General features: G+C 42.2%; 1 protein-coding gene across 1 annotated transcript in view; it reads right to left on the reverse strand.

Moving 5' to 3' along the window:
• The window catches only part of SNX8 (sorting nexin 8), a 37,693-nt gene extending 24,230 nt beyond the window's left edge, over positions 1-13,463 (reverse strand). The window contains exons 1-2 of the mRNA XM_089684249.1: positions 13,294-13,463; positions 9,201-9,318 (exon numbers count right to left, since the gene is read on the reverse strand). Coding sequence (XP_089540375.1) covers positions 9,201-9,318; positions 13,294-13,434 — 259 coding nt within the window. The 5' untranslated portion in view covers positions 13,435-13,463. The remainder of the gene's footprint in view (positions 1-9,200; positions 9,319-13,293) is intronic.
• Between the last annotated feature and the right edge of the window lie 1,073 nt (positions 13,464-14,536).

Below are 14,536 nucleotides of genomic sequence, written 5' to 3' on the forward strand. Positions count from 1 at the left end.
AAAAAGCATAAAAGTGCAGTAGGGGGAGGGAAAAAAACAAAAAACACTCAGCAAAAACACACCTCCTCATTGATTTTAATGGAAACCGTTGCAAAACGCATGCATTTTTGGTGCATTTTTGAGTCACATGTCCTGTAAAAAACATAAAAGTGCAGTAGGGGGAGGGGAAAAAAAATGCACCTCCTCAATGAATTTAATTGAGTCACGTCCTGTAAAAAACATAAAAATGCACTGGTACGGTAGGGGGAGGGGAAAAACAAAAAACAAAAAAACACATGCAGCAACAACGCACCTCTTCATTCAATTTAAAGAAAAGCGTTGCAAAACGCATAAATGCATGCATTTTTGGTGCATTTTTGAGTCACATGTCCTGTAAAAAACATAAACGTGCGGTAGGGGGAGCGGAAGAAACCAAAAAACATGCAGCAAAAACGCACCTCCTCATTGAATTTAATTGGAAACTGTTGCAAAACGCATAAATGCATGCATTTTTGGTGCATTTTTGAGTCACTTGTCCTGTAAAGAACATAAAAATGCACTGGTACGGTAGTGGGAGGAAAAACAAACAAAAAAAACACACCTCTTCATTGAATTTAAAAAAAAAGCATGGCAAAACGCATAAATGCATGCATTTTTGAGTCACATGTCCAGTAAAAAAAAACAAAAAAAAAAAAAGTAAAAATGCACTAAAAAAGGCATATGCAATTTTCACCACGTTTGTGCTAGGATCAGTAGCCTTTTACAGGACATGTGTCAAATCATCAGGTAAAAACACAAGGTAAACAAGCCTAAAAAAAAAAAAAAAAAAAAAAAAAAAAAAAGAAAAAACGAATGCAGCCAGCACCTCTAATGATTGATAAGATGCAATATAATAGATGGTTGCTTTTGGGTTTAATAACACTTTCATTTTGAGGTTAGGTCCCCTTTCAGCAGTCGGTGTATACTTTATTCCTGCAGCGGGTGGAGATGATACCTAAACACAGAGGAAGTGAACAGGTTAAATCCCATTTCAGATAATTAAGGTTCTGTGATCCTCAGAAAAAGAGTTATCTTAGAATTTGACATCTTCCCTTGAAGTGCTGAAAAATAAACAGTTATCGCTTTTGAGGGCGCTTCTCTCTTTCTGTAAATGAGCTCTTTACAACTATCTCCTTTCACATCAGCCGTGATCAAAGCGGGCAGCACACGGATTGTGACAGTGCCGTCACCGCTCACTCTGCTGTGCCGTCTTCATATCCTCCCGAACAAATCTATGCTGTTTCATGAAGCACAAAAATAGCTGCACACTTCTCAAAGGGTTTCATCTCGGTGAAAGGAACATAGATCTTCGCCAATTTGAAGCCATGTCACTTCAGGCACTGCTTTGAAAAAAGTATATTAAGACTGCGTCTGACAATTTCATTTTTTGCCTGTACTTTTTTTTTTTTGCTTTTCCTCCATTCTAAAAACCGCAATGCACTACAGCCATAATAATGCAGAGCTGTCTGCTGCCGGGACACCAGAATACTTTTGCAAACTTTTTGTACTTGTAAAAATTAAAAATCTCCAAACCCTCAACGTGGATTTGCTATAAATTTAGGAAACCTCCCTTTCTGACTTTGTGTATTAACAAAGCCCCTCGCTCTCAAGGAGCTGCAATTTCCAGTGTTGGCTCACAGTGCCACCTGCTGGCTTTAAATGGAAAATATGACATCATTGTGCAACTACAGAAGTACACTGGAGAGAATTTAGCGAAGCTCAGTAAAGCTAGGCATGGCCCCTTTTATGTGGCCTGCACATAATTTCTGAAAGATTTGCGCTAGTTTTGGTACCAGTAAGGGCACATTCTTACTACCACCACTTTTGGAATCTATCGTTTTGGCTGCAACAGATTCTAAAAAAATTAAATAGGCAATAGTAAGCAAACTGGTGGTAAATAAGAAACTCTCAGTTGAGATACAGGTAAAAGTCAGTGTTCAGAGTTGGGCATATGTGCTTGGAAGCTGTCAATAATGCGACAGCTTCCTGTACAGGGCTCATGGGTTGCTAGGACACTGGCGGCCCATGGCATCTTAGCAACCCATGACACATCCTTTTCCTCATGTAGCTGCCAGCCAGGAGATTGTGCAGTTGGCAGCTGAATTTAAAAGAAGGGACAGGGATGCTAACTAACATCAATTGTCCAAATATGGCCATATTTTGGCACAGATATTAACCAGCATATCAGGCCTCGTTTACTTTCAGCAGTCAGCTGGGGATTATTATTATTATTATTATTACATGGAGTTTATATAGCGCCAAAGGGTTTGCTCAGCGCTGTACAATAGGGGGGGACAATACATGGCACAGTACAACAAAGACAGACAGCGTACGAGGGGTAAGAGGGCCCTACTCTTACGAGCTTACAATCTAGGAGGGAGGGGGTAAAGGTACAGTAGGAAGTGGCTGGGGGGGATGAAGTGGTAGGAGGAATGAGGGAGGATGGCCGTTAGGTGAGGGTGGGGTAGGCTTCCCTGAAGAGATGGGTTTTGAGGGAGCGCCTGAATGTGAATAGAGAAGGCGACAGTCTGATGGATTGGGGCAGTGAGTTCCAGAGGATGGGGGAGGACCTGGAGAAGTCCTGCAGTCGTGCATGGGAGGAGGAGACCAGGGAGCAGGATAGAAGGAGGTCCTGTGAGGAGCGAAGGGTACGGGTAGGGTGGTACCTGGTGATCAGATTGGTGAGGTAGTCAGGGGCAGTGTTGTGAACGGCTTTGTAGGTCAGGGTAAGGAGTTTAAATTTGATGCGTTGGGCAATCGGGAGCCAGTGGAGGGAGAGGCAGAGGGGGGTGGCAGAGGTGGAGCGGGTGGTAAGGTGGATGAGTCTGGCAGCTGAGTTCAGGATGGTCTGGAGCGGGGAGAGCCTGCACTTGGGTAGGCCAGTGAGGAGGGAGTTGCAGTAGTCAAGGCGTGAGATGATGAGGGAGTGTACTAGAAGTTTGGTGGTGTCTGGGGTGAGGAAGGAGCGGATCTTGGCAATGTTGCGACGATGGAGCCTGCATGTGTTTGTGAGTGATTTGACAAGGGGATTTTCCTTGGCTGGCAGCTGAAGGGAGTCAAGGATTAGTTATAACAAGGAGCTAAACATGCATTGAGGACTGAGCGTCCGCCGTATAGGCACGCCAGCTTTAGCCGCTTCCCGACCGCCCTATAGCAGACATACTGCTACAGGGCGGCACAGGTGTGCAAAATTACGTATATACACACACATCTGATTTTGCATTTCCGGGTAGGGGGCGTGCGCCCTGCCCGAGCCGCCACAGCCACGGCTGTCAATCACCAGGTCCCGGACGGCGATTACCGAGCATCTCCCGACAGGGAAAAGAACTGTATGCAAATAATACAGTTCTCCTCCCTGTCAGCTTGTGCACACTGCTTTGGACAAGTGTGCTTACAGTGTAAAGCACACACACACGCACAACAGCGCACAGTTAACCCTTTGATCGCCCCTCTTAACCCCTGCCTTCCCAGTGCCATTAGTACAGTGTCAATGCTTATTTTTTTTTTTTTTTTTAGCACTTATCACATTATTGGTGTCACTGGGGTTGTCAGTGACACCAAGTCAGTTCCCCCCAGTGTCAGAATGCCCGCCACAGTCCCGCTATAAGTTGCTGATCGCTGCCATTACTTGTAAAAATGTAAAAAAAATTAAAAAATTCAAGTATCTATATTGCCATTTGTAAACACTATAATTTTCACCTAAACCAATTCATTTACAAGTATTAGGATTTTTTTTTTTTAGCAAAAGACATGTAGCAGAATACATTTTGGCTTAAATTTATTACAAAATTTGATTTTTGACATTTTTTTAATGAAAGTTTAATAGCAAAGTCAAAAATGTTTTTTTCTCAAAATTGTTGGTCTTTTTTTTTGTTATAGCGCAAAAAATAAAACGCAGGAGGTGATCAAATACCACTGAGAGAAAGCTCAAATTCGTGGGGGGGGGGGGGGGAGAAGAAAAAAAAAAAAGGACGTAAATTTAATTTGGGTGCAGCGTTGCATGACTACGCAATTGTCAATTAAAGTAATGTGGCGCTATAATGCAAAAATGGCGTGGTCAGGAAAGGGGGGTAAATCCTCAGGAGGGCAAGTGGTTAGTGGTGCCTCCCTCCATGACAGTGATTGGTGTACCTGTTCCTGACAGGTATATGAATCTCTTTCCCACACTGAAACTTGTTGTGCAAAGGAGCAAGAGCAGGGGCGGACTGACAACTCATGGGTCCCCCGGGCAATAGGGGATCATGGGGCCCCAGTGTCCTTGCCCAAACTCAAAAAAGCCTATGAAAAAAGTACCAGGGGCATCTCATGGGGCCCCCTACTGACCCTGGGCCCTCGGGCAATGCCAGAGTTTCCAAATGGTCAGTCCGCCCCTGAGCAAGAGTATTGTAAAAAGTGTTTATGACTCTCTGAAGTCTCCAGAATATTTTTGTATGCAAACCATAGTATTTCTTAGAGCGCCCATACACAGATCGAAATTCGGGCAGTTCAGGAGAGACCAGCTGAATTTCGATCCATGTATGGGAAGGCTGGTTGTACACAAGCCGATCTACCGATCGATCTGTGTACAACCAACCTGTTGGGTTTTCCCTGGATGATCAGTGCTGCTGGCTGTTCAGAGGGTGGAGCAGTCACCCCTCTGTCAAAACACAATAGCACAGTGAGAACGATTCCCCCATCCACCTCGAATGTGTGGATGGGAGAATCAGTTCATATAAAATTTAATTCAACCTGCTGGATGAACGAAAAAGAAAACAAAACAAAAAAAGTTTAATTTATGTTACGCTTTAGTTAGACTTCAGTCTGCCAAAAAATGAACACCAAAAAGGAAATACAAATCACACAAGTTTCAGAAAGCACTGTGGGAAGTGAGAATGCTTATATGCAAAGACGGTACAAAAAATTTTCCACTCTTCTTAGAAATCCCCTTGAAACCTTTAAAAACGAACAATTGAACTCATTTTAGGCATTCTTATATATGGCAAAAGGATACATACCTGCAAAAGGGACACATTGTTTACATTTTACCTAATGTCTTTTTTTATTTCCTTTTTAATGTTGGTTATGCTTTATACCCCATTAATAAGCCCATCAAAAAAAGAAGAAAAGGATCTCTTTGTGCAGATTTCTTATGCACAGGGGCGGACTGACCATTTGGAAACTCGGGCACTGCCCGAGGGTCCGGGGTCAGTAGGGGGCCCCATGAGATGCCCCTGGTACCTTTTTCATAGGCTTTTTTGAGTTTGGGCAGGGACACAGGGGCCCCATGATCCCTTATTGCCCGGGGGCAACATGAGTTGTCAGTCCGCCCCTGGTTATGCATGTTAATAAAGAAGGCAGGGACTGGATTTGCTTTCAGCTAATCATAGTAGGAGAAAAGTAGAAGTATTGTAAAGTCCTTATGCCAAGAGTCAACAAATTAGTCCAGGATTCAGGAACCAATTATATCAAATCTAGGTGACAGAGAACAAGTGCGTCCAATGAGAAGACAAGGCTCCTTTAAAAAATGTCACGTTATTCCTGTACAGGGTATAAAGTATTTTGCTAAGGCATTTATTCTGCTGCCTTGTTTTTATTTGCTCATTGTGAGTGTGATTTTAAGGGGGGTTTGTTTGGCAATAAATTTGTTGGATGATACTGCACTATGGCGAGTATTTTCTTTACCCACATGTGCTAATCTGGATATGAGAGGATCTTCTCTGGAGTTTGTTTGGTGATATTCTGGATACACAGTAGTATGCTGAGTAATTACCAACACATGAGGATCGTCCTTTGAAGTCTGGTGAATGCTGGATATATACTGACATGCTGGTTAATTACTAGCACATGGTGAGTGTGCATTTTGATGGGGTGTTTCTGAGCACTGAATACCACATTGCTTATGAAGGAGGATCTCATTACTTCATTTACTGAGGATCATGTTTATATGGACTTTTCTGAATGGACTATATTGAGATTCCCTATTTATTGATTTTTTTGTTTGCACTATTAATATGCACTTATTTGGTGGTGGTTATATTTAGTTGTGTGATTTGGTTTGCGCTATTATTTGTGATTTGTATATTTTTTCACATTTTTATAATTATTCTGCTGCATAGCAAGTATCATCATAAGGCACCAAGTTATACCTTGCTTGATGCAGACTTGCTAACTGTGCAACTAGAGCACCCTGTAAGTACTAAGCAAATTTCAACTATATGAAACTTAAAGTGTTACTAAACCCCGGACCCTGCATTCAACATATCTGGTCTCCCACAGTACACAGAAATGCAATTATTTTAGTAAATATAAACTGCTAAATACCTTTTCTCATCAGCAATTAGAGCAGTCTTGTGACTTCTGTCAGTGATCAGCTGAGCACTGGTTAAAGCTTGTAGGGGGAAGTTTTCTTTCTGCTCTAGGGGGATGCAGAACCCCTGACCTCTGTCTGGACAGTACTGATCATGCTCCCAAGAAAAAAAAAAAAAAAAACCCCAAAACCTTTCTAGCAATACATACCAAACTGATCATGTGCAGAGTGTCTCCACGATAGGTCTTATCAGGAGATAAGAGGGGGACACTGGAAGAAGGAGCGGATCAGAGAAGTTAGGATCAAACAGCGTTTTTACACAATGCAGAGGATTAACCCCATAAGTTCCACAGTGAGTATATCAAGCATGTTTTACTGACAGACTGATTTTACTGTTGTGGGCTTAGTAACACTCTAAGCTCGCCGCATGCAGTTTTTTTTACCATTCAAAAAAAAAAAAAAACCCCAACAGGTTCCTCCATCCACACAAATGTGGCAAATGGAGGAATCCCCCACCATCACACCTGCTGCTGTCTGAATATACTGGTCACTAGCTGCAGCGGATTGGCTGCTCTGTGCATATCTACGCAATGTAAAAAGATTATGGCTGGTAGGAGGATGCTGAACATAGCTTCCTGAAAACATCACAGCACCTGACCTCCGTACTCCTCTCATGAGACCTCTCTGATTCCAGCATTGAGTTGGCTGTTGGGAAGAGTTATGCAAATATTAAGATGCCTTAATGGGTAGTTGTCATTCTGGAGGAGTAGGCGTTTCTAGGCAAGCAAGACCACCCTAGGTAACATCAACATTTCATGTTGAGCCGCCATGATGAAAGGAATTGAACTACAATAAATGAAGGGGGCAAGCCAGGGACAATAAAGCTGGGGAAGAAAGGGCCTGACTATGCGGATTGTCCTCTGATCAGGAAATAACGTGGCCTCTTATACACACTGTGAGAAGCTCAAAGTGTGCAGTGAATTCAAAAAAAATTTCAGTTTAGGAGAGGAACATGTACAGCTTTCCTAGATTGAGGATATAACTGGAGTTCAGCTTTAAAGTGGAGTTCCACCCAAAAGAGGAAATTCCGCTTTAAAGATTGGTCCCCCGCTCCCCATTAAGTATTGGCACCTTTGTGGAGTGGGGGGGGGGGGGGACAAAGAAATGGGTAGCCGAATTTGTCAGGTACCCGCTCCCGCTGCGATCGCCTAGGCAATCGGAAACGGAAGTTGTCATCCTTCCCTCCCTCCCCGAACTTTTGTGAGACATGCGACAGGTCCCAGAAGATGACAGGAACGTTCAGGAAGCGCATTGCTACTCGAGCATACGCAATGGGCACCTGGCTGTGAAAACGCAAGCTGTCACAGCCGAGTGCCCACACTGAAGGTGCCGGCGCCTGGAATACAGGACGGCCGGTGAAACAGGCTGCGGAGGGGCAACGCGGGATCATGGGACAGGTAAGTGGCTGTTTTTCAAAATTCAGCAACAACAGTTTTTGTAGCTGCTGACTTATTTTTTTTACAGAGTGAGTGGAACAGCACTTTAAGTTTTTGTTCATGGATTTAGACACACTTTAGGTCTGACATCGGATATCATTTTTAGGCTCATTCATATCTGTGCAGCTGTGCTTTTTACATATCGTGAGGGAAAATAGAACATCCATTTTATATATCAAACATTTAGTTTTCATTAAGTGGATATATATTGAATGTATATTTTGTTATTAGAAGTCTTCTTGTGTAACAGCTGTTTTTCTTGTGTTAGAATGCTATTCACACCTCCAGCTGGGAAGATTGCTATCTAAAGAAGCACCGGGAAGTAACATGCTTGTGTGATTCTCCACCATAAACCAGAATGTAACTTCAAAGCAGCCAGATAGCTAGATTCCCACCCATCTTAAGACATATAAATTGTATTAGCTTTCCAAGGCAGATTACTTTTGAATCCAACACTGTATTATATTGCTCTCCCTGTATGTTGTTCTAGCTACATGCTTGTATAATAAACATCTACTTTTCAATCTGGCTTCAGCAGTCAAAATGTAACTGAAACCCATCAGTTTTGGGTTTCCCCGTCACATATGGATACAGGTGTAGATCTCAATCATAAAACACTTCTCCTTTTTCTGTCTATTCTATGTGAGCCAGGGTCTGCTCAATTGGCTCTGTTTTGTAACGTTTCAATCTAAATAAAAAAAAAAAAAAGTTGCAAAAAATAAAAAAATAAATTACTGCAGGCTGATCCTAATATATTGTCTTTACAGCAGACTAGAAGTGGGATTGTTCTATTGGGAAGACAACACTACATTTTGTATGGCAAATAGCCATACATAGTTAGATGGCCAAACACGGTTAATCTTTTTTTTTGTTCAGCCAATGGACTGAATGAAAAAAAAGATGAACAGGTTTCTCCAGCCACACAAACCAGGTGGATGGAGGAATCCCCCAACCGGAACTGATCGAGTAAATAATTGACTTCTTCTGAGCAGGGGATGCCACAATTTAATTTCAATGAGTGTATGGCCAACATAAATAGCCAACTAAAATGTATTAAAAAGAAGGATTTCCAAATACAACTACAAAGTGGAAAACCTGTGGGCATGCCGGTTGTTCCTGGGGATTAAGGGACTATCTTCTTTGATCAGCTATTTAATATGCACAACGAAGCAGCTCCTAGGCTACTACTGCTAAGAGATTATCAGTGCCTTCCAATGTGACACACAACGAATGTAGAAAGCGATTTGCTTTCAAGGAGTCAGCAACTCCATAAAAATGAGCAACTGACAACCAATAGTGAGGTAAAGTATGCACAGAGTATTCTTTCTAGATGAAAGCAGAAAGCCACCTTTAGCTGTACATATGGATAAATCAAATGAATAAAGATGCAGATGACATACCTCCAAGCATTCTCTTTGGTGGGAGAGATGGTACCATGCGGTATGGATATTTCTGCAACAACATTTCCTGGAACATGACAAAGTCGTTGTATCTTCTATACACGGAAGACTTAAAGAACTGTAAAGAGAAATCAACAGGTCAAGATTTTAAAACAGGGATCTGGATGTCATTCTCAATCAATAATAATAGGTTGTATACAGCATTGTATGTACAGCATTAGGCCTATGTCAGACTGAATGCAACCCACCAGCAACAGCATCACATGGGCACTCACCTGCTTTTACATCCCTGCTCCTTCAGGGGTGAAATGTTTGCTAGCCAGAGGGGTTCAGCATGACATAACACTTTGTTGGTCTGGCCAGCAAGGGAGAAAAATCATAAAAACAGCTAAGTGGTTTCTTTGCTCTTTGACATAGGTCTTAATAAGTATAATTATATTATTAAAGGATAGGTTCACCTTTGGAGCATGTTACATGTTCCCCCTATTTTAGGGTGGAACATGGAACAGGTTCCCATAGCCGCAGCTGCGCCCTCTCTCCCTCCGACAGATAGTACGGGGAGAAGTTTCCCCATACTATATGTCAGATTTGAAAACAGTGCAACCACACGGGGCTCTGCCCACAATCACTTATTATCAGCTTTACTGAATCATATCATGCGTCTCTGCACTGATGGTATAAAAAAAAAAATTATATATTTATTTCTATTTAATATATGTTATAATGTTGGTAAATGATTCCATTTTGTTTAACATGTTTTTCTGACACCTATGCTCCTCCTTTCTTGGGACTGCCCAGCCCATTTGGGAGGGCTCAGTGTTCGTTTCACGAGATCTATCTATCTATATATATATATATATATATATATATATATATATATATATATATATATATATATATATATATATAAATAAATAAATAAATAAAAGGGAACTCATGGTCTTGTTAGCTCTGAGGAAGAAGGGACCCCCCCCTTCGAAACGTGTCAGCTGAACTCAGAGTCTCCCCTCTTGATGTGACTCGCACTGCTCTTGTACTTCAGTGTTCCTTTCAGGATTTTATACGCTTGTTATACTGATTGATATATATATATATATATATACAGTCATGGCCGAAATTGTTGGCACCCTTGATATTTTTCCTGAAAATCAAGTATTTCACACAAAAAAGGTATTGCATTAACACATGTTTTGCTATACACATGTTTATTCCCTTTGTATGTATTGGAACAAATATAAAACAGAGGCAGAAAAGCAAATATGACATAATGTCACACAAAACCCCAAAAATGGGCTGGACAAAAGTATTGGCACCCTTAACTTAATATTTGGTTGCACACCCTTTGGAAAACATAACTGAAATCAGTCGCTTCCTATAACCATCAATAAGCTTCTGACACCTCTCACCCGGAATTTTGGACCACTCTTCCTTTGCAAACAGCTCCAGGTCTCTCTTATTGGAAGGACACCTTTTCCCAACAGCAATTTTAAGATCTCTCCACAGGTGTTCAATGGGATTTAGATCTGGGCTCATTGCTGGCCACTTCAGAACTCTCCAGCGCTTCTTTGCCATCCATTTCTGAGTGCTTTTTGACGTATGTTTGGGGTCATTGTCCTGCTGGAAGACCCAGGATCTTGGACGCAAACCCAGCTTTCTGACACTGGGCCCTACAGTGCGACCCAAAATCCTTTGGTAATCCTCAGATTTCATGATGCCTTGCACACAGTCAAGGCACCCAGTGCCAGAGGCAGCAAAACAACCCCAAAACATCATTGAACCTCCACCATATTTTACCGTAGGTACTGTGTTTTGTTCTTTGTAGGCCTCATTCCGTTTTCGGTAAACAGTAGAATGATGTGCTTTACCGAAAAGCTCTATCTTGGTCTCATCTGTCCACAAGACGTTTTCCCAGAAGGCTTTTGGCTTACTCAAGTACATTTTGGCAAACTGTAGTCTTGCTTTTTTATGTCTCTGTGTCAGCAGTGGGGTCCTCCTGGGTCTCCTGCCATAGCGTTTCATTTCATTTAAATGTCGACGGATAGTTCGCGCTGACACTGATGCTCCCTGAGCCTGCAGGACAGCTTGAATGTCTTTGGAACATGTTTGGGGCTGCTTATCCACCATCCGGACTATTCTGCGTTGCAATCTTTCATCAATTTTCCTCATCCGTCCACGACCAGGGAGATTAGCTACAGTGCCATGGGTTGCAAACTTCTTGATAATGTTGCGCACTGTGGACAAAGGCAAATCTAGTTCTCTGGAGATGGACTTGTAACCTTGAGATTGTTGATATTTTGCCACAATTTTGGTTCTCAGGTCCTCAGACAGTTCTCGTCTCCTCTTTCTGTTGTCCATGCTTAGTGTGGCACAGACAGACACACAATGCAAAGGTTAAGTGAACGTCTCTCCTTTTTATCTGCTTTCAGGTGTGATTTCTATATTGCCCACACCTGTTACTTGCCCCAGGTGAGTTTACAGGAGCATCACATGCTTGTAACATTCTTATTTATCCGCAGTTGTGAAAGGGTGCCAATACTTTTGTCCAGCCCATTTTTGGAGGTTTGTGTGACATTATGTCGAATTTGCTTTCTTTCCTCCCTTTTTTTGTTTTGTCCCAATACACACAAAGGGAATAAACATGTGTATAGCAAAACATGTGTTAATGCAATACGTTTCGTGAGAAATACATGATTTCCTGGAGAAATATCAAGGGTGCCAACAATTTCGGCCATGACTGTATATATATATATATAAATATAATTTTAATAAAATCACAGTTTTTTATTGAGGTAATGCGCAAGGTTTGTGCGCTCTTTTTGTTTTCACTTGCAGTGATTTATGTACATTGCAGGGATGGTAAGCTTTGTTGCAGGTTCCTACTTTTTGTTATTCTGAAGAAATGGTTGTTTGTCTGTGTCCATATGTAAAATGAATGGACAAGGGAGTGATTTACAGTTAATAATCAGCTGCTGCACTTGCAGGGTTATAATGAGGAAAGCAGCAGGGTCTGCATCCCTTTAGATACAATTCCCTTTGGATGTAACGCACCAAAATGGCATTTTTGTCACAGGGGATGCCCAAAATCTGACTTGTATTTTACGGATTTTCCCAAAAGTCAATCACACAAGCAAGAAATAACATTTCTGGGGGGTGTTCTATACACCAACTGTGTAAAGAATGCATCCAGGTTGCCATATTGCATTTTACTGAAAAGGAAAAGTAATTTTTAATAACATTTAATTACAATATCACTTTTGTTGCAATTGTATATGCTGTATTTTTTCACCATGAAAAGTGGAGTCATCCTTGAAGTGAGAAAACAGGAGGTCTTGGGTGGAGCTTGGGAGGTTTTTGGAAATTCACAGGTTCAAGATTGTCCATAGGGAGACACTAGAAGGTGGGCACTTCTCCAATTGGAGAAGGTGGGCCCCAAATCAAAAAATGGACTTGTACTTTTCTTGATAAAGGGAATTTGCATCAAAATTCCTCTCTTTCCTTTATTTGACCTTTCTCACAAGTATAGCTTATGGCACCAAACAGAGATTCTTCTACGCTGACTCCTGCTGGCGAAATATAGCATCACAGTCTGACAAAACTGACACAAAGCTGTTCTAAGAGCACCAATGTAGTTCAATGGTCAGATGTTCAAGAAATCAGTGGATAGATATAACCGCCACTTAAAAAAGCACTGCAGGAGGTACGGACCAGGGGCGGACTGACCATTTGGAAACTCGGGCACTGCCCGAGGGCCCGGGGTCAGTAGGGGGCCCCATGAGATGCCCCTGGTACCTTTTTCATGGGCTTTTTTGAGTTTGGGCAAGGACACAGGGGCCCCATGAGTTGTCAGTCCGCCCCTGGTACGGACCCATCTCAGGCGACGAACAAAGCAGTTCAAAGAGCACCAATGAAGTTCAATGATCAGATGTTCAAGAAATCAGTGAATAGACATAACCGCCACTTACAAAGCACTGAGGTAGGGGCCTATCTCAGGCGACAAACAAACCAGTTCCAAGCAGATACAAGTTCCATTTAAAGTGTAAATCTTTTTAACGCTATTTATATCACATGACAATAAAATCTGCTGTGATCTCACCTGACTGGACACCTCGTACTCCACATGTTTAAGGAACAAGCCTTTCTTCTCCGGGATGAGCTCCACCTGCACTGTATCGTGACCCAGTAATTCCTGCAATGTATACGTCAGCATCAGAGGACTTCCCTGGGTCCCCTGCATCGTGCAGCATTCAGGGTGTACTAGCCAACCTATAAGAAGATTCATTTCGGTTTATTGACCACACCAAGAGATGATCACATGTAGCTTCAAGCAATATCTGATTACAGAACGTAGCTATACTTACTGCAGCCAAACAAGGCTTCACTTACAGGAAACAGTAGAGGCGGCAGAAGTTGTGTTTTAACAGCAATAATAACCTAATGCCTCCTGTACAAGAGGTATTTGTCATACAAAAGGGTAAAGTCTGCCTTTGCGTTCCTGTTAACTAAGTCACATATGAAAGGTATAAATGAAGCTACAGCAAGTGTCCTTAAAGTGGAACTTCACTCTCAGTCAACAATGGCCATTTTGAATCTTTATATTGCTAGCATTAGTAAATAGATAGGAAAGTATATTATATTTACATGTATCTCAGCTAAGCACACCCTCCTAAGGGCAAATGGATTCCAGGAAGTAAATGCTACATCAATCATCTGCCCTTACTCAAGATGGCCACCGCTAGAAATGCTAGGGGGTGTTTTCCTAAGTGATTTCTCAGCAAAATAAAGCATGGAGACAAAGATGAATGGAGGAGTTTGCTTTGAATATTAACAATATATTAAATAGTACGTATGGAGTGTAGTGTTCAGATACAGTGTAGTTTCAAAGCTTTGTACTTTTTTTTTTTTTTAAATAACAAACATGTCATACTCACCTGCTCTGTGCAGTGGTTTTGCACAGAGCAGCCCCAATCCTCCATTTGTCGGGTCCCTTGCCGGCACTCCTGGCTCCTCCCCCTTGACCAGTGCTAAGGGGGCACTGGCGCGTGCTCGCTCTCGAGCCCCGCTCTATGCATTCATAGGACATATGGAGCCACAACTCGGCCTTGCCCCCCCCCCCTTACTCTTTCCCCACTGGCTGTGACTGATGGCGGTGGGAGCCAGTGGCTCCCTCTACAGTGTCTCAGCCAATGAGAAGAGAGAGACCTGGGATAGCCAAGGCTCCCGTGCACACCGATAGATCGAGATGGGGCTCAGGTAAGGTAAAAAAAAAAAAAACCTTCATCCTTTACGACCACTTTACTGTGGCCCTATCACATACACATTACAACACATTAACAGAG

This window comes from Staurois parvus, unplaced genomic scaffold, assembly GCF_062004578.1.
Source record: "Staurois parvus isolate SC_StPar_1 unplaced genomic scaffold, SC_StPar_1.0 ptg000018l, whole genome shotgun sequence".
NCBI lineage: Eukaryota > Metazoa > Chordata > Amphibia > Anura > Ranidae > Staurois > Staurois parvus.